The following is a 26,991-nucleotide window of genomic DNA, read 5'->3' as shown; positions in this document are numbered from 1 at the left end:
GGTACAGAAAACAGTTATGGGGGTAACCAGGAATAATTTTAATTTAAAAAACGCTCTTCTGGCTAAACAGTTGCATAGGCTGTGCCTATTCGGCATACGTTTAGCAGAGCTACAAACCCTTACATCTTTGTAGCATTGTACTGCAGCCAATACCGCGAAGAGAATGAAATTCTCAGTTTTATAGCTCAGTCCACCTCATCTCCAGGGAAGTTCTGGGGAAGAAGGGCACGCATTAATTCTGGGGTAAGAGGATTGATCTTCCTGGATGTACAAGGGAGACATTTCTCATTAACCTCTTTCTCGCATAAACAAACAGGCGATCTTTCTTTCGAGGTGATCACGATGCAGGTCAATTTGCAAAGCTGCTGTTGAGGATTGGAGATGGCCAGGTGCCTCATTTTAGTGAGGGATATTTCATCAGTATAACATAGAAATTGGGGACCATCTCATCTTCAGCCATAGATCGCCAGTCGAGGGTGTACCAAAACGTACTGCAACACTACAAAGTCATGGAGTGGCTGTGTGAGTGTGCGATACTAGCTCCACACAATGAATCGGTAAAAATAATCAAATGGGAACTTATACAAAGCTTTCCAGGGGAGGCCACTTCTTACAAATTAGTGGATAAAGCCATGAGTGACAATGAAGCAGTTTCATAGACCACTGAGTTCCTGAGCAGCCTTAATTATTAGCCATGGCACCTCAACCACCAAAGCTTTGCAACGGAACTCAAGTAATCATCAAACAGTTGCTGCTCAATTGCCTGAATGTCACCATCGTCACTGAACCAAACAAGGGAGAGCGGAAAGCTATAATTTCAAGGATACCGATCATCCCATCAGAAGCAGGCTTGCCTTTTGACATTCGGCAAATTCAGTTTCCACCAAGTATCTGTTTCAGCATGACCATGAACAAGTCCCAAGGACAAAGCCTCAAGGTTGTCACCCTAAGTCTTCAAGAGCTCACATTCACACATGGCTCGGCTGTATGTGGCGGCAAGCAGATTTAGAAGCCCCATCGACTTTTTACTTTTTATGTTTAACAGGAGGTTCTTCAGTGAGATTAAGTTAGTTGCACCTCATCCTCTGTTCACAGTTCAGTCAGTCATTGTCATTGCAATACACAAAATAAAATCAATTTTCTACTCTTCACCAGGTTCGGACTTACCTATTCTATTTAAAATGAAGTTTATGTGGACAAAGAACATGCATCTCAGCTAGTGCATGTATATATATATATACGTCAAGGGCCAGCACGAGCCCCAAGGCAAACAACCTCGGGTCCCCACCCCCACCCCCACCCTCTCTCTCTTTTAGAAATTTTTAAGGAACTTTCTTTCATGAAGACTCTAAATAAGAGTGGCAAGGAGCTCATAAATAAAGCAAAAGTAAATAAATAAAGTATTAACAAATCTATTGTACAGGTTGAAGTTGGTGCACTTCGTACGTGTTGTATAGTATGGAACATCCTGTGCGGTCCAATTGTTCAAAGCGTCATGGAAATGCTCCAGACAAACAGCCTGAAACAGTATGTAATAAAATGCACACAAGGACAAAATTATTATTTATCTGTGTCATTTACCTGACTATTTACAGAGAACAAAGGTCACTTTTATTTAGCCGTATGATCGAGAAAAAAAAGATGAAGATCGCTAGATGTTTGGACAGATCGATTCAATTCGCACCCTCGACTGCTGAACACTACTTCTTCAAAATTTTTGAAAAAAATACGTGAGAGGATGGTTAATATATTTTTTTTGGACAAAGAGGATACAAACCCATTTCTTTGTAACGCACATTTTTAGTTAATAACCATTTTCTGTAAAGTTTAAAACTGTACCATTAACAGCGGTAAATGTTGTTTTGTTTCCGGCAAGAAAGCGGGCAAGCCGCAAGGATAGCAAAATCAGCTTCTGGGTTTAAATGTAACGATGAGGAAACGAGGATGAGCCGATGAGGGTTTTCACGGTACCGTGAAATGGGGTGAACAGGGACACAAACTGAAAAAAAGTTCGGAAACCTTTTTCGCTGAAAATTGATAACCATACTGATTTGTTGATATTGGGTTGAAAGTGTTCTGTTGTTTTTTTAAAAGCAACTTATAGTCCCTAGTAACCCCATATATGGGTTAAATAGGAATAAATAGGATTTATATGGCTGTCCCTATTCACCCCGTTTTACGGGTCAATAGGGACAGTCACTAATACAAAAAAATAATAATCAAGAAATAGGGAGTTTGGAGAAACTTTTTATCCCATATTTTTTTTCATTGGCACCGTGGTTTATATTATGGGTGCATATTATGTGCATCCATCTGAGCTATCAATTTAGCAATAAGTTGGAAACTCAGGATTGTTTCTTGATTATTATGTTTTTGTATTAATGACTGTCCCTATTCACCCATAAAACGGGGTAAATAGGGACAGCCATAAAAATCCTATTTATTCCTATTTAACCCATATATGGGGTTAATAGGGACTATAAGTTGCTTTTTAAAAAAACAACAGAACACTTTCAACCCAATATCAACAAATCAGTATGGTTATCAATTTTCAGCGAAAAAAGTTTCCAAACTTTTTTCAGTTTGTGTCCCTATTCACCTTGCTGTCCCTATTCACCCCATTTCACGGTACTGTTTAAAAAAAATTACAGGAGAAGCTCGAGCCTCGAGGCAGCAACCCTCCCCCTCCCCCCTGTATATGGGGGGGGGGCGACTCCCCTTCTCGACGCCCCTGTATATGTATATATGCATCGGTACTACCCGATGATGCAGACGGCATCGGGTACTACCACATCGATAGGACAAGTGTACGTGTAGCATGGAAATACTTTGCGAAACTGTTCAAGTTTCATCAACTACTCTGTGCTTCTTGATCTTGATCTAGAACAAAACATCTATACGTCAACCTTGTATCCTCATAGTACGAACAAAGTGTCATCATCTTTTCACTGCATACATCTGCTCTTAGAAGCATTTGCTCTCCACAATTGTTTGAATAAAATCACCTGATCATTTGGTGACCTTCAGATAAAAGTGTAACATAACACACAAACTACAGAGACTATTCAGCTCAACAGATGTTATGTGTCCATAAAGTCTCCTTCTCTGAAATATAACACGATTTCAAATTCACACAATTGTAGGTGAGACAGTTGGCTTACCACCTTCGTTTGAACAGTGTGCTCCATTATGTGCTCCTGGCATTGCAATGTCAATGATAGTTCATTATATACTTTGTGCTGCTGCTGCTGTTAATCTTTAAGCAGTTGATTTGATTTAACTGCACTTCATTTGATTTTCATGGATTTTATTTGGAATGCAGCACAAAGGTCTTTTCCTACCATATTCCTTCCAAAGGAATACAGGTAACCCAAATGCCACGTCAACTTGTGCCAACAGACGAGAATGGCGCTTTCAATCTTATCTGACCACAAGTGATCAGATGCAGCACGAGATAACACAAAGACGAGCACACCATCAGTCTTACCTTGTTGTAATACTGCACACGAACCGTATGCCACTGTCCATCGCTCACTCCACCCGGAACAAATGGTGAGACCGCTGTGGCCTCCTCACCTATACCACAGACAGAAACAGTGATCTTTGGAGGTGTAGAGTGCATGAGCTCGTTTACTATATACAATGGAAAAACAAACAACTGTAAAAAATATAAAAAATACAATACTTGATTTCCATGCAAACCCAATGTGCATCTTCAGGAAGCATTCTAAATGTGTTTATTTTTTGACACAAGTATGGAGTTTAACAAACAATAAGTAAATCCTTCGATTTCTTTCTTTCTTGACAATTATGTCTGGGATTGATTAAAATGAGCCTGGCCACTCTACAATTTCTCAGTTTACCATTGAGACAACATGGAAACATTTCTGGACGGCCATTTCTGGACGGCCACAAACTGGCATTTAAAATAGCAAGAGAAGGGCATTACTGCTGAAAAGCCATCCCGGTTGTGTGAACGCACCAGCGGGAGGCTGGCCTGGCATGTTTTGGATGAAATGGCCTGGATTTGAACTGAGAAACCACGGGTCACTGCACAAAACCTCCGATTGCTGAGCCAACCCAAAAGCCCAAGGGAGGCGGATGTACGGCTATTTCATGACTCCCCCTTTCTCCGTCAGTGCAGCAGGAAAAGAGCAATAACTCCTGTTTTTCGGCCATTTCATCTCATTGTCACGTTGTCGTCTCCATCGTACATTTACAGGACTTTCCAACTCCTAGAATATTGTCCACACTGAATTAATTCTACTTTATATTGGGTTCCTCACCTGCTGAGAATGTTAGTTGGACCTGTCCATCGATGATTTCTAGGGCAATGAAGTCATGCTTTTCATTGAATCTGCCATTGTAGAGAAGGAGGCCATCTTTACTCATGGAGGCAAACCTAGGGATGGGTGGTAGTGGTGGTGACCATAATGTTAGAAAGGTCTTGGTGGTGTTGAATAAATAAAACCATAAGAACATTTGAATTGAGGTATGAAAGAACCAAAATAGGGTGTGGGATAGCAAGGAAATTGAGAATTTATACATTTAAAGAAACATTAGAGCAAAGAACAGCTATGGAATGGGATGCTACGGTTAATGATAAGAAATGAAAAAGATCCATTCAGAGTGAAGAAGAGCTAGGGAATGAAGGTAGAAAGGAGTACGCAATGCCACTCTGCAGAGGCTTGAACTGAGGTGATGCCAGTACGCCAGGTGAGGCTCTTCCTTTTTTTGTATGCAAAGTCGAGTCTCGTGGAGGAGTTGGAATATAGAACGGATCAGGACGTAAAACAACAAAGGGAACAGTGAAAAGAGAGGGGGAAACACACTGACAGCAGGGTTGAGGGACAAAATAGAGGCAGACTTGGCCAAACTATGGGTGTCGGCAGGAGTGAGGGGTAGGGGAGGATGCATGGGGTGGACAAGATGGCTGCAGAAGCAAACTCTCAGGAAGGAGAAACTGGAAATTTTAACATTTGTCTGTGAACTGAAACAATTGCTTCTAATCTTGAGAACAATCGAATGTGATAAGAATTTGCTTGCATGGAGGAGAGAAATTTCAACATAAACATCAGCTGTCCCGTTCTTGCAGCGGTGCACATCCCTAAGCCGTGGGATGGGTCTCACCTCATGTGACTGACAGGGCCGCTTGGCAGTGTGAAAACGGCTTTAGGAAGATTACATTTTCTCATTTCGGGCTTGTAAAGGCAAAGCCTGCTGTTCACTAATCCCCACCAGCAACGGTCAAGCACCATTTCAAATCAAATCATGGAATCAAATCCTCGATGGGCTCCAAAGATGTGATTCTAGCAAGTTCCACATTAACGGGACCATTAGGTTTCGGTTCAAAAAGCAGTTGTGGGTGGAAACACCGGTCTTGGGATGTGAAGACAAGATCGTTTGAGAGTCAGGATGGGTTCTTCCACCATGTGTTTTATCAGTTTTACGATAGCCTAGTGTGAAGTTTTCACAAACCATGTAAGTCCTAATAAATGAGAATCATTCAGCCATCACAGTTACCGCTGTAAGCTTTACTCGTCGTAGTGCTGAACTCCATATAAAGGTAGAAATTGGGAGCAGAGATATTTTGTTCATGGGTAATCACTTACCAGCGCTCCACTGTACATTTTGTGCTCTATTTGTTTATTCAATGGAAAGTTAATTATCTCAGTGGATGAAGAGTGGATGCGGATTTCCAATTTGTGTGCAGAGAGGAACTGTGTCAATTACCTGCAGTATATGACTTAAATGCTAATGTGCTGTGGTCTAGGCTTATCGCAAGGCTCAGAAAACAAGGTAAATTGGCATGAAGGTTCCCCCATCCTTATTTGCAACCACACCAATGCTAAATTTCTCACACCTCCCTCCCTTCCATGCCTTCCAACCTCCCCGCAGTGGTATGTGCAGGCAACACTGATACGGATACAATGACTGATTAATGATTTAAGTACTGCACAATTAAAAAAAAAAAATTGCATACAAGATCGAGGCTCGTGTAAGAGCTAACGTTAATCACAAAGAGACAACTGACACATAAAACATGATAAAGGGAGCGGGAGACACTATGGGGAGAGAGAGGGAAGCACACAAGTGCAACATTTGAGAGCAGGGACACCGGGAGATCTGTGGGAGGGAGAGGGCTTGGGGGGAGGAGGCACGGGAAGGGGGGGTGGGGATCGGAGTGGTATAAAACACATGAACACTGCTAGGACTTCCAGGAAAGAAGGCAAAATTTCCCCCCAAAAAAGCCCTGTATTCTAAGAGTTTAACGAACGCTTTACTGGGGAGGGCTAAAACGACTTTCAGGCCACTCGGTAGAAAGACCAATCAAAGATCACAGATCCTTGCCAGGACTTGTTTTGTGAGGTGCTTGTGTGATGCGTAGAGCATGCATTGGTGACGTAGGTCTATGTTCATACAGCAGACAAACAGACCTTTTTCGTTTCATTGCATTGACACACGTTCCAATCGTATGTATTTTGTAGATGTACTCACGTTCTAATCGTATACATCCAATGGGAAAAACACGTTCCTAATAACACTTTACAGAGATACAGTACCGTACTCACAATCTTAATAGTGCGTACTTTCTAGACATACTCACATTCTAGTAGTACGTAATTTAAAGATAAACTCACATTCTAATTGTACGTAGTCTATGGAGGTACTCGGTTAAAAAAACACTTGTAATAAGAGCTATAACCAGGTAGTGTTTGTAGCCTACGTTAGTGAGTGAGCACATTATGTGTGGACAGACAGACAGACAGACAAACATTATAGTTCTCAAATATGTGGAAGGTCAAAGCAGGAACAAGTCGTTAGTGTGTAACACTCATTTTTTGTAATGTTCGCATAACGTTTGTCATGTACAATGAATAGCTGAAAGATTCCTTCATCACACAGACGAAAAAGAGAGCAGAAGAAACTACAGAGATTTTAAAGGGGAATCGTCGCTTAGATTAAATATTTTCAGCGTAAGTTTGACAGCGGAAGGCTCGTTTTTTCATATATCTTATAGTGTAGCAGCATAGCAAACCTGTTGTGCATTTTGTGATACAAGCACCAAATTTGGCACAAATGTACATTAATATGTTGCGAACATTTTCAGATATTGGGCCACTTGAAATTCCGTAATTTTTTTTTTCAAATTTTTTCAAATTTCGTAATTTCAAATTTTTCGGGTGACACCGTCACAATTTCGATCTTCGAGGCCGGCCGATATAGTGGGGCGGCTTAGCCCAAATATTCAAAAGAATTGTGCATTTTGTGATACAAGCACCAAATTTGGCACAAATGTACATTAATATGTTGCGAACATTGTGTGGTCAGCAATGAAGACGAGAGTCTGAATTACATGTATGCAAAATACCTTGTGAACCAGTGAAGCAAATACACGGGTAAGTATGAATTAAATCTAGGGCATGATATAATTTCCATGATGTTTACCTCTACACTCAATGGTGGAAGGAGGTAATGTTTTGATCCCAGCTTGTCTGTATGTCTGTTTGTCTGTTAGTCCACAAAATTCCAGACAAAGCTTGTAGTAGTGGTAGTTGTAGTGGTAGTGGTGATAACAGAAATTGTTATATAGAACTGAACTTATATTATTATTATATGCAGAAAATAACTTCATTTCTATATGCCCTGCAGTGGACAGGTTAATTGGTTTATGCACTGAAGGGGTCACCCTGGTGTGCACTGCTGTGTTCTGCCTCACTGAGTTGTTCAGGTATGATGTACTCAGCACAAGCTTCCGGTCGGCCCGGAGGTGGGGGTGCGGGGCCTGTCACGGAACGTCAAAACAAACGGCCTGCCGGGGCCGCCCAGAAGTCGGGCGTGAGGGGCGCGTCCACTAATGGAACGCCTCTCGCTTCCCAGATCGAGGGCCACGTGGTCAGGAGAACCTCGTCCCTTCCGGTCACACTTTGCCTATCGGTCGGCCTCGAAGACCGAAATTGTGACGGTGTCACCCGAAAAATTTGAAATTACGAAATTTGAAAAAATTTGAAAAAAAAAATTACGGAATTTCAAGTGGCCCAATATCTGAAAATGTTCGCAACATATTAATGTACATTTGTGCCAAATTTGGTGCTTGTTTCACAAAATGCACAATTCTTTTGAATATTTGGGCTAAGCCGCCCCACTATTAGTCGGTGCCGATCTGCCAATCATATTTGGGTTATGTCAGAGTCAGGTTCAGCTTTGGAGACTCATCCAAAATATCATATAATCACGAACAGGCCTCAATGATGCGTATGACGATATATTGGCTGAGGGAGAGATGGATAACATTGCTTTTATTCCTGTTTAGCATCATCGCCCACCAGCCCGTAGATTTTGTCTTTCGGTGAAACATCCGTCTCCGTGAGTCGTAGTACCATGTTTTAGGTTTAAGGTCGTGCTGAGGTACATGGTGAAAACAAATAGGTGAAAATGGCATTCGTTGTTTGTCAAATTTGTGCTCCTTTTGTGCAAAATGTGCCAATTGTCACCACACTAATGCCCTGCCCCTTTCGCTTCAAGCTAGGGGTCTACCAATTATGTTGAGATCCCTCTATATCCATAAGCTTGGTTTCTGATTGCCTCCATGATTGTGTCTGGAAGTAGCACAAGATCAAACAACAAACCAAGCCACCATCCTCACAATCCCCCAGCATGGTGCCGAGTCCTGGGTCCGCTACAGATGTTAAATTGGGTGTCTCCATCTACAATATTATTTGGTCGACGTTAAAAATCCCGTGTTGTCCTTCGCAAAGAGTAGCCAAGCTATCGCCGGCTCTCTAGCCACATACCAAATTCCTGCTCTAATCTACAGGGCGGCACTGCTGCACGGCTGCAAGAACTGATGATAACCTGCAAGCATGTGCAACATATGAATGACGATGATGAAGGACACTCTCAAGAAGGGCTTGAAAACCTAAAGTTCAACCAATACTCTTGGTGCAACTTGCAGTTGATAGGCCTGAATGGAAGAAAATACGCTGTAAGGGATGGCACACTTTGAAGAGCAACTGCATCATTAAATCAGATTAAATCAGCAGAAAAACAGAACTAGAGTGCAAGTTGCTCCCAAAAATGCCAACAATGAGAACTTCATCAGCCATATCTGTGGACGTCATTGCCGATCCGGCATTGAACATTTCAACCACGAGAGGAACCACAAGAGACCAAACCAAGCCATCTCCTGCTAAGATACACTACATGACCATTGACCAAAAGTATGGGGACACCCCTTCTAATTAGTGGATTGAGCTGTTTCAGTGACACCCATTGCTGACAGGTATATATAATCAAGCACACAGCCATGCAATCTCCATAGACAAACATTGGCAGTTGAATGGGCTGCACTGAAGAGCTTGGTGACTTTCAACGTGGCACCATCATAGGATGCCACCTTTTCAACAAGTCAGTTCGTCAAATTTCTGCCCTGGTCAACTGTATGTGCTGTTAGTGTGAAGTGGTAATGTCTAGGAGCAACAACAGCTCAGCTGCGAAGTGGTAAGCCACACAAGCTCACAGAATGGGACCGCTGAGTGCTGAAGCACGTAGCGCGTAAAAATCGTCTGTCCTCAGTTGCAACACCCACTACCGAGCTCCAAACTGCCTCTGGAAGCAACGTCAGCACAATAACTGTTCATCGGGAGCTTCATGAAATGGGTTTCCATGGCCGAGCAGCCGCACACAAGCCTAAGGTCACCATGCGCAATGCAAGCGTCGGCTAGAGTGGTGTAAAGTTCGCCGCCATTGGACTCTGGAGCAGTGGAAACGCGTTCTCTGGAGTGATGAATCGTGCATCACCATGTGGCAGTCCGACGGACGAATCTGGATTTGGCGGACGCCAGGAGAACACTACCTGCCCAAATGCATAGTGCCAACTGTAAAGTTTGGTGGAGGATGAATAATGGTCTTGGGCTGTTTTTAATGGTTCGGGCTCGGCCCCTTAGTTCCAGTGAAGGGAAATCTTAACGCTACAGCATACAATGACATTCTAGATGATTGTGTGCTTCCAACTTTGTGGCAACAGTTTGGGGAATGCCCTTTCATGTTTCAGCATGACAATGCCCCCATGCACAAAACGAAATCCATACAGAAATGGTTTGTCAAGATCAGTGTGGAAGAACTTGACTGGCCTGCACAGAGCCCTGACCTCAACCCCATCGAACACCTTTGGGATGAATTGGAACGCCGATTGCTAGTCAGGCCTAATCACCCAACATCAGTGCCTGACCTCACAAAATGCTCTTGTGGCTGAATGGAAGCAAATCTCTGCAGCAATGTTCCATCATCTAGTGGAAAGCCTTCCCAGAAGAGTGGAGGCTGTTATAGCAGCAAATGGGTGACCAACTCCATGTTAATGCCCATGATTTTGGAATGAAATGTTCGACGAGCACATACGGGTGTGATGTTCGGGTGTCCACAGTCTTTTGGCCATGTGGTGTATACTCGAAACCAATGTCAATAAAGATATACAGATAGCAGACAAAAAAATGGAAATACCAAAGTACACGGGCCGTACAACATATATACAATGTATTGGGCCTCTACTCATGTAACCAGCATTTGAAATATGCAAATCCCTTCCAGGAAGTCCTTTAATCATGTATATATAAGTGGGCTGTGGCTCAATATGGTATTAAGAGACAGCATAGTCTTAAGTAGAGACCTCAGTGACTTTAAACAGGGTGCAAATTTTGGTGCACCTTTAGCAGGCGCTTTTGTGCCAAAGACTGCAGAAATTGCTAACGTGTCACGAGGAACTATCTCAAGGGTGATGTCAGCCTGGGAAAAATAAGAAAATATGTAATCATGGAAGGGCAACCGTGGGCAGAAGCATATACTCGACAAGTGTGATGCATGGGCATTAGTCCGGATTGTGAGGCAAATCAGGAGAATAATAGTGGGCAAACTGTGTGTGGAGTTCAATGTGGGTTGTGAGCATCGTGTATCCTCAAAAATCATTACAAGGGAATGTCACAGGGCAGGATACTATAGCTGGGTTGCCATGCACAAACTACGCATAACACCTGGCAATACCAGTTTGTGGGTCAAATGGGGCAAGGAGCATATGCAATGGACTGCCGAGCTGTGGAGGAATGTGATATGGTCTGATGAGTCATCCTTCACCAAGTTCTCGACAAATGAGCGTGCATGTGTGACGAAAGCTCAGGGAGATCTACAGCCCCCAGTGCCTGGCTCCAATCGTAAAAAGTTCTTGCAGTTCTATAATGGTGTGGGACTTGTTTTCCTAGCATGACGTGGGTCCACTCATTCCATTAGAAGGCAGGGTTGATGCAGTGTGCTACGTTACTGTCCTGGTCAATAATCTAGATCTCATGATGCAGCAATTCTTCTCTGTTGGGAGGGGTGTTTTTCAGGACATCAACGCTCCAGGCCATAGGGCACGTGTTGTCACCTGTTGGTTTGAGGACGAAGTTGCCCATCTTCCATGGCCCAACCAATCCTGGACCTCAATCCCATAGACGTCATAGAGTATTTGTGGGATTGCCTGGAGAGGCGCCTAAGACAGCAGTTTCCACCTTCATCAAACCAATGTGAATCGGAGGACTTCCTTGTGGAAGAATGGTGCCACATTCAAGAAGAACAGTTCCAGAGGCAGACCCTTGTTGACACCATTCCATGTCATACCCATTCCTTCAAGGATGCATATGGTGGCCAAACACCCCACTAAGTGACATTATGTTGGTGTTTCCCTTTTCTTCTCCACTACTTTTGTATTAATTTGATGTTTTCTTCTTCTGTTATTCCTTTTCTCCTCATTGCCCAGCCTCGTTGTCCCATTTCACCAGTTTTACCCCTCTTCTTCAGAATTTCCTCTTTCTTGTCATATCTTTTGCTATTAAGGGAGTGGGGAGATGCACCAGATTGCAATTAAAGGTTTCTGTAGTTTCCGCATCCTTGCATTCATTGTGTACTTTGGGTTAAAGGGCTTCTTCTCAAAAGCTTCAGATGAATATTATTTTCATCCTACTGAAGAGTTGCTGCTATCATTTTTTGTCCTTAATTTTTGCCCTTAAGATCGAAACAGTGTAGTCCAGAACGAATGCTGATAAAAGAAAATGTGAGAATCCATGTAACTAATTATACCCTGGCAATTGTGGATGATCGACTGTGGTATCACTGCCTGGAGGCCTTATTAGTCCCCTACCGGTGTACATCGTAGGGGACTATAGGTTTGCACTCCGTCCCTCCGTCTGTCGGTCTGTCAGTCCGTCACGCAAAGAACAGTTTTCCGGACTTTTTTTCTAAACTCTTAATGCTAATGATTTCAAACTTGGTACATGGTTTCGTCATGATAAGTTACAGATCAAGTTCGAACTTCACGACGTTCGATCATTTTTGACAAAGTTATGGCACTTTGAACTTTGGGAATTTCCCCAACAGTTTTCCGGACTATAATTTGGAGTGCGGCAAGTCATAATACTGTCTTCTATGACAGTGCTACCCAATGCCGGTAGGGGCCATGTATTGTAGCGCAATACTCAGAATGCATGTTCTTTATACTATTCACTTTGATCCTTGGCGACCCCCATACCATTTTCCTATCTCTTACTCATAATCATCCCTCCATTCTTCCCTTAGTTTTGATTTCCTTGGAAACATGAAACAAATAAAACATTTTTAATAACAATGGTTATAATTACTGACCCCAGTCATTACTTTTGATAATGATGATTGTTGGTGGATCTGGGAAGAGGTGGGAGGAGGATGAGGAGGGCGTTCCCTGCACTTTTTTTCTAAAGAGGAAAAAAATCATCGTACTGTAGCGACCCATGGGTCCCCCAAGCAAGACCGGCATCAGAATCTCCTTGCTCCAGCCGGTGACGTCACCGGCAGGGATCCACGGCGCCAGAGTGGCTGGTCACGTGACCGCCAAAGCATGCCGCGCGTGCGGGTATAATGAGCTACACCTGTGGATCACGTGACCACCGAAGCACGCCTCGCTTGAGAGGCGTGGCTTTCGGTTTCGGTTTTTGCTTTATAAGGCAGCCCGATAAACGGGCTTTTTAGTGTTCCCGAGTTGGTTTTACGAATAAACATCTTCTCGGACGAGTTTGTGCCTTGCCATCCTTTTATCCGTATTTTGCTGGGGTCCGGACTCCTTCACTGGTGACCCCGAATTTGCAACACAGCAATGGACACCGCAGTGTCCCTCAAGCTGCCCACCTTCTGGGAAGCACATGCCGCCGTCTGGTTCGCGCAGGCGGACTCCCAGTTCGCCCTGCATGGCATCACGGAGGACGCCACCCGCTACCATTACGTGGTCGCCGCGCTCGGCTCCGCGACCGCCGCCCGCTGCCTGAGCTTCCTCCAGAACCCGCCGGCTGACGGCAAGTACGACGCCATCAAGGCACTTCTGCTGGGCGCGTTCGCCCTTTCCCCGGCTGAGCGCGCACGATGCCTGCTCGACCTACCTGAGCTCGGTGATACGCACCCGTCCGAGCGCATGGACTACATGCTCGCGTTGCTCGGCGAACACCCCTCGGATTTCCTGTTTCAGGAGCTCTTTCTTCGCCAGCTCCCGGCCCCGGTACGGGTCGCCCTGGCAGGTACGACCATCGTAAACCGCTGCGACCTCGCCAAGGAGGCCGACAAGATCGCTTCGGCAAGCCAGCTCGCCGGAGCGGCGCGCCAGCTCGTCGGGGTGGCGGCCAGGAGCCTTCCCGCCCACCCGCCCGAAGCCCGCGACGCAGCCTCCTTCCCGGAGCCCGCCGGGCCGGCACGATTGGCAGCGGCGACGCCGAGTCGCCCGGTCCCGACGCGTCGACCGGAGCCCCCGCCGGACCCGGCCTGGTGCTATTTCCATGCCAGGTTCGGGCGGCAGGCCCGATCATGCCGACCCCCGTGCAAGTTCGGCAAGTCGGGAAACGGGCGAGCCGGCGTTCCCTCCCAGCAATGAACGCCGGCCGTTCTGGAAACCTGCTGTTCATCGCGGACCGAGCGTCGGGGTGGCGCTTCCTCTGCGACACCGGCGCCCAGCTGAGCGTCATTCCCGCTTCGGCGGAGGACAGGCGGGCCGCCGTCTGCGGCCCCCCATTGGTCGCGGCCAACGGCTCCGCCATCCGCACTTTCGGCCTGAGCACCGTCGCCCTCCGCTTCGGCAGCCAGCTCTTTCACTGGGAGTTCGTGACGGCGGACATCCCCATGGCTTTGCTCGGGGCCGATTTCTTGTGCGCCCACGGGCTGCTGGTAGACGTGAAACGCCGGCGTCTCGTCAACGCCGAGACTTTCAGCTCCCTGGCGTGCGCCTTGAGCCGGGCCGCACCCACCGAGTTTTCCTGCGCCCTCCCATTGGCGGACGACTTCGCACGTCTCCTCGCGGAGTTCCCGGCCCTCACGCGGCCGACGTGTTCGGCCATCGCGGTGAGGCACGGCATCGAGCATCTCATCCCCACTACGGGCCCGCCGGTGTACGCCCGGGCTCGCCGTCTCGACCCCGCCAAATTCGCCGTCGCCAAGGCCGAGTTCACGGCGCTGGAGCGCCTCGGCATCGTACGGCGCTCCGGCAGCGCCTGGGCCTCGCCGTTGCACATCGCCCCGAAGCCGGGGGGCGGATGGCGGCCATGCAGCGACTACCGCCGCCTCAACGACGCCACTACCCCCGACAGGTACCCCGACCCGCATATCCAGAATTTTTCCGCCCGGTTGGCGGGGCGGACCATTTTTTCTAAAGTGGACCTGATTCGGGGGTACCACCAGGTGCCCGTCCGCCTGGCCGACATCCCGAAGACGGCCGTGATCACACCTTTCGGCCTCTTGGAGTTCCTCCGGATGCCCTTCGGCCTCAAAAACGCGGCGCAGACGTTCCAGCGCCTGATGGACGGCGTGCTGCGCGACCTGCCGTTGCTCTTCACCTACCTGGACGACATCCTCGTCGCCAGCACGTCCAGAACTGAGCACCTCCTCCACCTCCGTACGCTCTTCGGCCGCCTCAGCGAGCATGGCTTGATTGTCAACCCGGCCAAATGTCACTTTGGTGCGGCGACGATCGACTTTTTGGGCCACCGCATCACCTGGAACGGCGCTGCGCCGCTGCCGGCCAAAGTCGAGGCCATCGCCGCTTTCCCGTGCCCCCGCTCCGTCAAGGCGCTGCAGGAGTTCCTTGGGATGGTGAACCTCTACCACCGCTTCGTGCCCCGAGCGGCGCAACTCATGCGGCCCTTGTACGCCGCCCTCCGAGGCCAGCCGGCGAAGCACGACGTCGTCTGGTCCACGGACATGGACGCGGCTTTTGCTGGCGCGAAACGGGCCCTCACCAACGCCACGCTGCTGGCCCACCCGGTGCCCCATGCCCACATCGCCCTCACCACGGACGCCTCCGACTACGCCGTGGGCGCGGTCCATGAACAATGGGTGAACGGGGCCTGGCAGCCGCTCGCGTTCTTCAGCCGGCAACTCCTGCCCAACGAGCTGAAGTACAGCACGTTCGACCGCGAGCTCCTCGGGCTGTACCTGGCCGTCCGCCATTTTTGCCACCTCCTGGAGGGCCGCCCATTCACGGCCTTTGTCGACCACAAGCCATTGATTTTCGCAATGGCCAAGGTCACGGAGCCGTGGTCGGCCCGCCAGCAGCGCCACCTCTCCGCCGTGTCGGAATACACCACGGACGTCGGACATCCGGCACGTCGCTGGGAAAGACAACACCGTGGCCGACTGCCTTTCTCGGGCCGGCGCCAACGCCGTCCACCTCGGCGTGGATTTCACCCTGATGGCGATGGACCAGGCCACCGACGGCACGGTGCAGGGTCTCAGGGTGGCAGACACGGGCCTCCGCTTGGCTGACGTCCCCTTCGCGGGCACGGTCCTGCTTTGCGACGTCTCCCAGGGCCGACCGCGCCCCGTCGTGCCGGTCTCCTGGCGGCGCCGCATTTTCGCTTCCCTCCACGACCTCTCGCACCCAGGCCGGAAGGCGTCCCAGAAGCTGGTGTCGGCACGCTTCGTCTGGCACGGGTTGCAACGGGACGTCCGCGACTGGGCCAACGCCTGCACAGCCTGCCAGCGGGCCAAGGTCCACCGTCACACCCTGGCTCCGTTGGCTCCTTTCACTGTGCCTGAGCGGCGTTTCGACAACATCCACGTGGACCTGGTGGGTCCCCTGCCCCCATCGCGGGGGTTCACCCACCTGCTCACCATGGTGGACAGGACCACCAGGTGGCCAGAGATCGTGCCCCTCACCTCCACCACCACCGCCAACGTGGCGCAGGCGTTCATCACCACCTGGGTCGCGCGCTTCGGCGCACCGGCGGACATCTCGTCCGACCGTGGCCCACAGTTCACGTCCGAACTATGGGGCGCGGTTGCCCGCTCGTTGGGAGTCACTCTGCACCGCACCACGGCCTACCACCCCCAAGCCAACGGGTTGTGTGAGCGGTTTCACCGCTCCATGAAGGCCGCACTCATGGCCGGCCTCCAGGACGACGGGTGGGCCGACCGGCTCCCGTGGGTCCTTTTGGGCCTCCGCACGGCCCCCAAGGAGGACCTCCAGGCGTCCACCGCCGAGCTGGTGTACGGCCAGACTCTCCGCGTCCCGGGCGAGTTCGTGCCCGACGCCACCAGCCCCTGGTCCGCGGCGCGCCAGCGCACGGACTTCCAGGAGGCCGCCCAACGTTTCGCCCCGGTGCCAACGTCCCGCCACGGCGACCCCCACTCCTACGTCTCCCCAGCACTCCGCACGGCGGAGTACGTCTTTGTGCGCCACGACGCGCACCGGGGGCGCTCCGGCCACCTTACGACAGACCCTTCCGGGTCCTACGCCGGGACAAGTCCTTCATCGTCAGCTTCGGCGGCCGGGCGGACCGGATCTCGCTGGACCGCCTCAAACCGGCCCACATGGACGTCGGCCAGCCGCCACGGCTGGCTCTGCCACTGCGGCGCGGCCGCCCCCCGTCCACTACACCCCCCGTCCGACCATCCACCACCACACCGGACCCCCCCCCCCGCCCACCCCCCCGCGACCGGCCAGGGGTCGTTTCGGTCGGGTCATCCGGACCCCCCTCAGGTTGACCTCCCTGGACCAAGTCCATTCTGGGGGGGTGTGTGTAGCGACCCATGGGTACCCCAAGCAAGACCGGCATCAGAATCTCCTTGCTCCAGCTGGTGACGTCACCGGCAGGGATCCACGGCGCCAGAGTGGCTGGTCACGTGACCGCCAAAGCGTGCCGCGCTTGAGAGGCGTGGGTTTCGGTTTCGGTTTTTGCTTTATAAGGCAGCCCGATAAACGGGCTTTTTAGTGTTCCCGAGTTGGTTTTACGAATAAACATCTTCTCGGACGAGTTTGTGCCTTGCCATCCTTTTATCCGTATTTTGCTGGAGTCCGGACTCCTTCAGTACCTTCATTAAACTTTTACTTTGACAGGACATGTTTTGTCATGTTTATGTTTTATCACCCCCACCACAGAAAGTGGATGGAGGTTATGTTTCACCCTTGTCAGTTTGTTTGTCTGGTTGTTTGTCTGTGAACAGGATATCTCAACAAGTTGTGGACGGATTCAGACGAAATTTGTTGGAGACGTTGGGTGTGTGACCAGGACGAAATTATTAGATTTTGGTGAGGATCCGGATACGGGTATTTTAAAGTGATTCTTCACCATCGAGAGATAGGGCCAAAAGCGATATATAGCATAATATCTCAGAAGGTTAAGGACGAATACGGATGAAACTTGGTGGGCAGGTTGGGTGCATGACAAGGAGAAATTGATTCAATGTTAGAGAGCATCCAGATCCGGATATCAACATTTTAAAGTGATTCTTCACTATTGCATTGCATAGGGCCAAAACTATACATAACATGTTTTTTTAAGTTGTGGCCAATTTATGACAAAGCTTTGTTATGTGGATGAGTTGGTTAAGTAACAAGGGCAAGCGATTAGATTTTGTTTCTCGTCCGAATCCAGATATGACCTATCAGTGGGATACGAAATGTAAACTGCTCAGCCTGGCGGAGGTATGCGCTCTACCGAGTGTTGTTCTAGTTTATCATGCAACTATTGTGGCCATGAAATACTTCTACAATTTTCAAATAAATGGACCTCATCCTCTCCACACACCCCCAATTATTTAAACATCAAATCCTCTTCTGATTATGGAGGTTAAGAAATAATGTGATTATAATGATAAGAAGTACAAAATAGGTGAAGATGACGACTTGGGCTTTATTGAGAATAAATAGGTGAGATTGATGAGGGAAAAAATGAATTTAAACGATTTTAGCATAAGGCTGCAACATAACAAAATGTGAAAAACGTGAAGGGGTCTGAATACTTTCTGAATTCACTGTATGTATATATATATATATATATATATATATCAGAATTAACCAGCTTTAAAATAATAAAACCAAAGTGAACTTCAACCTTATTTTATGCCTAACTCGCAACGGTACCTGGCGTTGCCTGGCAAAGCTGGTTCCCTCCTCCCACACCTTCTCCTGCCTCCTCCCACCCCTCCCTCTGTTCTCCCACCTTACCCCTTCTCCTCCCTCCTCACAAGTCGGTGATGGCATGATAGGAGAGGGGAAAGCACTAAAAATCCCCTCCCTCACTTTTCAATAGCAATCGGACAGATTGGCACCCCATGCCATCCCAGTGAAACAAGTCCCACACTATTATGGAACCACCAGAACCTTTTACTGTTGTAACTGAGCTTCCTAAGCTGTTGCCACACGTGTACACGTCCATTCGTTGAGAACATGGTGAAATACGAATCATCAGACCATATCACGTTCCTCCACATCTCTGCAGTCCATTCCCTATGTTCCTTGCCCCACTGGACCCACAAGCACAATTGTGGCCAGGTGTGTTTTCAAATTGTGTGTACTTCAACCTCCTTGTATTACCAACCAACCAACATTTGTGCTCTGCCACCTCACCTTTGATGCCCCACTACCAAGAGCATGCCATGTTTTTGACCTTTCTGGATCTCGATCCAATCTGTGGCATTGTCCATTTGCTCATCGTTGGCCTAACCGGTTTCATCCAGAGGTTCTAAGAAGAGACGTCTTCGGGTGAGGCCTTGTAAAGTGACCAATCTCGAGGAGTTCTCCAGGAATGGTGTTGCCTTAAATAAATCAAAGGGAACTGGGTGTGGTATATCTAGTTTGGACAACATTTCTGTTTTGTACTGGTTCAGCTACCAAATGCTTGTCTGCTTGGTCCCTGTACGGAACTATACAGTCCAGTTTTGTAATTGTGTACAAATCTACACCTCAACACCAAATCACACAAATAATCTCAACTTCACATATTATGGAAATCTATGGAAACCCATTCGTATAAAAAACCTGTTTCTCCCAAAATGTATCAAACAAATGAGTAATTACACAATTGATGACAATATTATTGCTCCGTTAGGCATATTCATATTTTTGATTGTCCGCATATTTGTCTTTCCTTGTCCAATGTGTGTCTGTAAACAATAACAAGTGCGGTACAAACAAAGTTAGCAATCAATTTTCCGCCATTCCTTTTCAGGACACAGTTTCAATCAGCATTTGTGTGCTCAGGTAGAACAAACATGAGCATTAGCTCGAGTCAGGTTATAAATTCAAATCTTGGGCATGAAGGGAAAATGGCAATTAAACTGAAGGAAGAAAACGCCAATGAAAATGAAGGAAACCCAGCGGCGAATTCACGATGGTTCTTTTTTATAACATCCGCCCAGTGGTGCAGGGAATTTGAAGAGGCTGTGTCAGCAAGGCATCGGAAAACCTGTCATTCCACACAAGATTAATGATGTTTTCGTCTGTCCTGGTGCATCTCCCCACAGAGTCGCCGTGCCCATCCCAGGTCCTTCTTGCAAATTCAGTCAGCTTTTTTAGGGAAAGGCCTGTAGAAAAACTATTCTTCTTCCAACGCAGCTCCTCACACAGCAACCTCGCTCTATCACCCCATACCCACCTTTACCCATGCCTAAACCCACACATAGGCCGACAGGATGACGCACAGCTCCTCACACAGCAACCTCGCTCTATCACCCCATACCCACCTTTACCCATGCCTAAACCCACACATAGGCCGACAGGATGACTCACAGCTCCTCACACAGCAACCTCACTCTATCACCCCATACACACCTTTACCCATGCCTAAACCCACACATAGGCCGACAGGATGACTCACAGCTCCTCACACAGCAACCTCGCTCTATGACCCCATACCCACCTTTACCCATGCCTAAACCCACACATAGGCCGACAGGATGACGCACAGCTCCTCACACAGTAACCTCGCTCTATCACCCCATACCCACCTTTACCCATGCCTAAACCCACACATAGGCCGACAGGATGACTCACAGCTCCTCACACAGCAACCTCGCTCTATCACCCCATACCCACCTTTACCCATGCCTAAACCCACACATAGGCTGACAGGATGACTCACAGCTCCTCTCACAGCAACCTCGCTCTATCACCCCATACCAACCTTTACCCATGCCTAAACCCACACATAGGCCGACAGGATGACTCACAGCTCCTCACACAGCAACCTCGCTCTATGACCCCATACCAACCTTTACCCATGCCTAAACCCACACATAGGCCGACAGGATGACTCACAGCTACGCACACAGCAACCTCGCTCTATGACCCCATACCAACCTTTACCCATGCCTAAACCCACACATAGGCCGACAGGATGACTCACAGCTACGCACACAGCAACCTCGCTCTATGACCCCATACCAACCTTTACCCATGCCTAAACCCACACATAGGCCGACAGGATGACGCACAGCTCCTCACACAGCAACCTCGCTCTATCACCCCATACCCACCTTTACCCATGCCTAAACCCACACATAGGCCGACAGGATGACTCACAGCTCCTCACACAGCAACCTCGCTCTATCACCCCATACCCACCTTTACCCATGCCTAAACCCACACATAGGCTGACAGGATGACTCACAGCTCCTCTCACAGCAACCTCGCTCTATCACCCCATACCAACCTTTACCCATGCCTAAACCCACACATAGGCCGACAGGATGACTCACAGCTCCTCACACAGCAACCTCGCTCTATGACCCCATACCAACCTTTACCCATGCCTAAACCCACACACAGGCCGACAGGATGACTCACAGCTACGCACACAGCAACCTCGCTCTATGACCCCATACCAACCTTTACCCATGCCTAAACCCACACATAGGCCGACAGGATGACTCACAGCTACGCACACCTGCCTCTAAGCCATCTGGACTGGGTTTGAATCCCGACCCCAGCTATAAACTGTTATCACTGTGTTTCACATGCAAGGTGATTCATCAATGGGTGTGCCGTCATTCAGATGGATGTTAACCTGGGCGATCCATCTGCTGGCATTAGTTGGTGGTTTTAAAGATCCCATGGTGCCCTTCGCGAAGAGTAGGCAAGCTATGTCCAGCACCATGACCATATTACAAATTCCTGCCATAACTACTTCTGGGAGAGGGATGAAATCACCCAGCATGCCCCATGGCCAAGAATCTGATTTGGCAGAACCAACGCTCTGTAACAGAGTATGGTACAAGGGGCATACATACCCACACATCACGTAGTGGCCCATAACATCCGCAGATGGCCATGACAATTTGATGTGTTAATTCGGGGGCTCCTGTCGGCCCTCTGGCCAAAGCTCTCGGACTCCCTAGTTCTCGAGGCGTGTGGTATCGATCTCCACTTGCTGTCTGTACTTCCAGCTCGACGCATCCAATCGTTTGTGATTTATTACTGTAGACGCTACTGCTGACATCCTTGTCCCCATAGAATTCGGTCTGTGGGTGCTAAGAGCTTGACATGAAAAGGAGACAATAAAAGTGCCTAACTTTAATCTTTAACAGGTTCATCATGCTTCGGAAGCCTCTCCTCGGTGAAAGACACATGAAAGCCCGCTTGGAGTTTGCAAAAAAGCACCTAAAGGACTCTCAGATTGTGAGAAACAAGATTCTGTGGTCTGATGAAACCATGATTGAACTGTTTGGCTTGCGTCTGGCCACTCTGCCATAAAGCCCAGATCGGTGGAGTGTTGCAGTGATGGTTGTCCTTTTAGAAGTTTCTCCCATCTCCAAACAGGATCTCTGGAGCTCAGCCAGAGTGATCATCGAGTTCTTGGTCACCTCTCCTGCCAAGGCCCTTCTCCCCCGATTGCTCAGTTTGGCCGGGCGGCCAGCCCCAGGAAAAGTCCTGGTTGTTCCAAACTTCTTCCATTTAAGCATTATGGAGGCCACTGTGCTCTTGGGAACCTTCAATGCAGCAGAATTTTTTTTGTACGCTTCCCCAGATCTGTGCCTCGACACAATCCTGTCTCTGAGCTCTGCAGGCAGTTCCTTCGACCTCATGGCTTGGTTTTTGCTCTGATATGCATCGTCAGCTGTGAGACCTTATGTAGACAGGTGTGTGCCTTTCCAAATCATGTCCAATCAATTGAATTTACCACAGGTGGACTCCAGTCAAGGTGTAGAAACATCTCAAAGATGATCAAGAGAAATGGGAGGCACCTGAGCTAAATTTTAAGTGTCATAGCAAAGGGTCTGAATACTTATGTCAATGTGATATTTCAGTTTTTTCTTTTTAATAAATTTGCAAAACTTGTCTAAAATTCTGTTTTCTCTTTGTCATTATGGGGTATTGAGTGTAGATTGATGAGGGAAAAAATGAATTTAAACGATTTCAGCATGAGGCTGCAACGTAACAAAATGTGAAAAAAGTGAAGGGGTCTGAATACTTTCTGAATACACTGTGTATATATATATATATATATATATATATATATATGTATATATATATATATATATATATATATATATATATATATATATATATATATATATATATATATATATATATATATGTATATATATATATACAATCATGACCAAAAATATTGGCACCCATGCACTTTTTTCAAATAATGCACCATTTCTTCCAGAAAATTGTTGAAATTAAAAAATATTTTGGTATCCAGATATATATTTATTTGGTTTGCAGTGGAACAAAACAAAAAAAAGCTGAAAAAAATTACGAAATCTTAGCTTATTTCACACAGAAATCTTAAAATGGCCCGGACAATATTATTAGCAGTTATAGAAGTTGTTAGAAATAATTAGATTTCAAGCAGGTTATTCTCCTTTACTTTGGAAATAAACTCACCTGCGGTGAGTTGCAGGTGCCTGCAATATAAAAATCACTCATTCAATCAGTTGGAATAGAGAAAAGGAGTCATTCTGCTGTTTTGTGTCACTGTGTGTACCGCAATGAGCATGGAGAAAAGAAAGAAAACAAGAGAATTGTCTGAGGAGGTCAGACACAATATTGTAGCCAAGCATGGACAATCTCAAGGCTACAAGTCCATCTCCAGAGACCTTGATGTTCTTGTGTCCACCGTATGCAATGTTATCAGGAGGTTTAAGGCCCATGGCACTGTAACAATCTCCCTGCAGGCCGCAAGAGAAAACTTGATCGAAGATTGCAACGAAGGATTGTTTGAATGGTGGAGAAAGCACCTTGATAAACTGCCAAACAGATTCAAGCTGATCTTCAGACACAAGGTACGACAGTTTCAACTCACACCATCCATCGCCAACTCAATGAAAGGGGGTGCGATGGTAGGAGACCCATGAGGATCCCACTGCTAAGAAAGTCTGACTGGAGTTTTCCAAAACACACCTGAACAAGCCAACATCCTTCGGGGAGAATGTCCTGTGGACAGATGAGACCAAAGTAGAGCTTTTTGGTAAAGCACATCATCTCTATGTTTACAGAAATCAAAATGAAGTTTTCAAAGAAAAGAACACTTGCAGTCAAACATGGAGGAGGTTCAGTGATGTTTTGGGGTTGCTGTGCTGCCTCTGGCACTGGGTACCTTGAATGTGTGCATGGCATCATGAATCAGGAGATGACCAAGGCATTTTGGAGCGTAATGATCAACCCAGTGTAAGAAAGCTGGGTCTCTGTCGAAGGTCATGGGTCTTGCAGCAGGACAATGACCCAAAACACACTTCAAAAAGCACCCAGGAATGGTTCAAGACAAAACGCTGGACTGTTCTGAAGTGGCCAGCAATGAGTCCAGATCTAAATCCCAATGAACACCTGTGGGGAGATCTGAAAACAGCAGTTGGGAGAAGGCACCCTTCAAATCTGGGAGAACTGGAGCAGTTTGCACAAGAAGAGTGGCCAAACTGCCAGTAGAGAGGTGTAGGAAGCTCAATCATGGCTACAGGAAGTGCTTGACTGCAGTTATTTTGTACAAAGGCCGTGCTGCCAAATATTAAGTCGAAGGTGTCAATAATTTTGTCAATGCCATTTCTTTTTTTCTGATTAAAAAAGATATATTAAGTTCTGAAATAAAAACAAAGGTTCTGTAATATTAACAGTGAAATAGAGAATTGTGGAGACCAAATACTTTTGTCAATTTCAACTCATTTTTAGAGAAAATTGTGAGATATTTGAAAATAGTGCAAGGGTGCCAATATTTTTGTCCACGACTGTATATATATATTGTTGCGGATATGAGGATTGTGTTTTTTTTATTGTGTTGTATTGTATAGTAAATTGTTGTAAATATCACCCTCTGTAAAATGTAATGATTCCTTGTAAATACCTCCGTAGTGTAAAGGTCAAAGGGCGTCTCGGTAGTTATTCCATGAAACACCACATTGCAGGACCCGATAAAACCCTTGTTCAGTAGCTTATATCTTATTATGTGTCTTAGGGTAAGGCCGTGTCTCCCATTAATTTAAATACTCCATTGCACCAAGTGAAATAAGAGTAGATCCCCTTTCATTTCATTTCGATGGCCAACTGCATTTTGGGCGGTTTTCTTCAACCACCATTGGCCACGAGGCAGGGTTGGGAAATAAGGGCGTGTCTCCACCTCGTCATAGAGGGGAGGAGTGAGCCAGCCCCGAACAACCAACCGAGCACGAGGGGTTTGGTTTGAGAGGGCGGAGGAAGAGCGTTTGGGGGAGGTTCGCAAAGGTTGAGGGGCGGGGCCTATATAACCCGCCGGGGGGGCATTCCCCAAGAGAGATGCGCTTTTACTGAGACAAGGAGATGAGTCTGAAAAGAGAGGTCCATGACAAGAGCTGAGTTGGTCGTCAGGGGTGGTCAGTGGTTGCGTTGAGTGGTTGCATTGGAGAAAGAGTGGTTGGACAAAAGAAAGAGAGAGGAGAGAACCCGTCACGCCAGACCCCCCACCAGCGCGTCGGCTCCGACCGTGATCCGACCCGTGACCCGACCCATGATCCGACCGGTGATCCCGCGCACACGACAGGATCGGTGGCATCAGCGGCCGTCGAGGTCCAGCCCGACGTCCCGTGCGGGATCAAGCTCCAGCCAGCTCCGTGCCGTCCTCCCCCTCCAGCCACACACCTCCTTCCAGCCAATCCACTCTGCAATTCCCCGTGTGAGTCGTCTTTGTTTGTTCTGTCCTGGGTAGTAACTAAGTCTGTATAAGCTAGTAATTTTCACTGTGTCACCTGCGTCTCATGTCCCCTGTAAATAATCGTGACTGCTCTTTTTGCTTATGTGTGTAAATAGTAATAAACCCAGTTACTCTTCTGTACGTCTTCTTCCTCTTTGCATTCGGTCGCTTTAGAGTTTTCCAGATTGAGTAGCTGTGGCGCGATACGGCCAACGTTGGGTGAATCGGGTTTAGTGGGGAGCAACTGTTCGGCCGCGGTTATACCTCCGCTCGGTAAAATAACATCTAATCCGCGGACCGTAACAATATATATATATATATATATATATATATATATATATATATATATATATATATATATATATATATATATATATATATATATATACAGTATATATATATATATATATATATATATATATATATATATATATATTTATTTATTTATATATTTATTTATATATATATATATATATATATATATATATATATATATATATATATATATATATATATATATATACATATATATTTATATTTGTAGTGAATAAAATATTTTTGTACCTCGGAATTTATTTCTTTATTTATTTCTTTTTGTCGTGTGGTCTGTCCTTGACATGCTTGTTCAGTCTCTAAATTATGGGTGTAACATCCACCTAAGATGTGTGACATCTGTCCTCCTTCAGATGTGGATGAGCCTAATTTCAAAACCCAAAGGGCCCTCTCACCCAGGTCACATGATAAATAGAATGTGAACGATTTCAAACAAATCATAATTATTACACTTATTCGAAGATGTGCAATAATTAAGGCAATAGTTATAGTCATGATAACAATTTCACTTTGCTTGTAACGTATTATAATTACTTCGCAATACAATAAAGGGCCATATTATGGCATTATGTGTGAAATAGAGGGGTCAATATATGGTTGAACCCCAAAAAAATTGATACAAAAGGTTTTTCAATGGATTCTGGTACCATTGGGCATGCTAAATAACATACTAAAAATCTAGTAACAGCTGACTTCCTCCGACTCACCAGCTAATGAACCAAGTGTGTGTTTCAGATTGGAGATAAGAGTGTAATGTGTCTACACCACTGCCACCTGTGACTCCAGTCCACAGTATTCAGTGATCATTACAGACAAAGGTTTGAAGCTTGAGAGGTTATGGCATGGGACAGACTATTTTATATTGGGGAGGGGGGCGAGGGGGGACTGAAATTGGGGAGGGGGTGTGGATGGGAAAAGAAGAGGGTATGGGGATGCCATGAAATGGGGGTGGAGCCTGCAGGATAATCAGTTTGTCCCACTTATGTCAAGAATGAACGCTGCTCCAGACAGTCTCTTGAAGGTCATTCATTGTAACTGCTCCACTGCCTGCAAGACACTCCGCTGCTCTTGTAGACGATATGGACTACCATGTACTACTGCCTGTGGACCGTGCCAACTTGAAGAATGTGACAATCCACAGAAGTTTCTTCCAGAGGAGTCGGAGGATGACGATGAATAGCGACTAACTGTATAAGACAACAAATGCCTAATGGGCTGGTAAACCTGGCTT

General features: G+C 47.0%; 1 protein-coding gene across 12 annotated transcripts in view; it reads right to left on the bottom strand.

The window, feature by feature from the left end:
* The window catches only part of LOC137439601 (cadherin EGF LAG seven-pass G-type receptor 2), a 460,955-nt gene that overhangs the window by 191,232 nt on the left and 242,732 nt on the right, over nt 1-26,991 (bottom strand). For all 12 annotated transcript variants that reach the window (XR_010986965.2, XM_068135567.2, XM_068135551.2 and 9 more), the window contains exons 4-5: nt 4,287-4,402; nt 3,488-3,576 (exon numbers count right to left, since the gene is read on the bottom strand). Coding sequence is in view for 11 of the 12 variants with exons in the window: in XM_068135567.2 (XP_067991668.2) it covers nt 3,488-3,576; nt 4,287-4,402 (205 nt within the window). In the remaining variant the exon portion in view is untranslated. The remainder of the gene's footprint in view (nt 1-3,487; nt 3,577-4,286; nt 4,403-26,991) is intronic.

Source organism: Myxine glutinosa, chromosome 1 (genome assembly GCF_964187855.1).
Source record: "Myxine glutinosa chromosome 1, kmMyxGlut1.1, whole genome shotgun sequence".
Taxonomy (NCBI): Eukaryota; Metazoa; Chordata; class Myxini; order Myxiniformes; family Myxinidae; genus Myxine; species Myxine glutinosa.
This window is presented reverse-complemented; position numbering and strand designations above follow the sequence as displayed.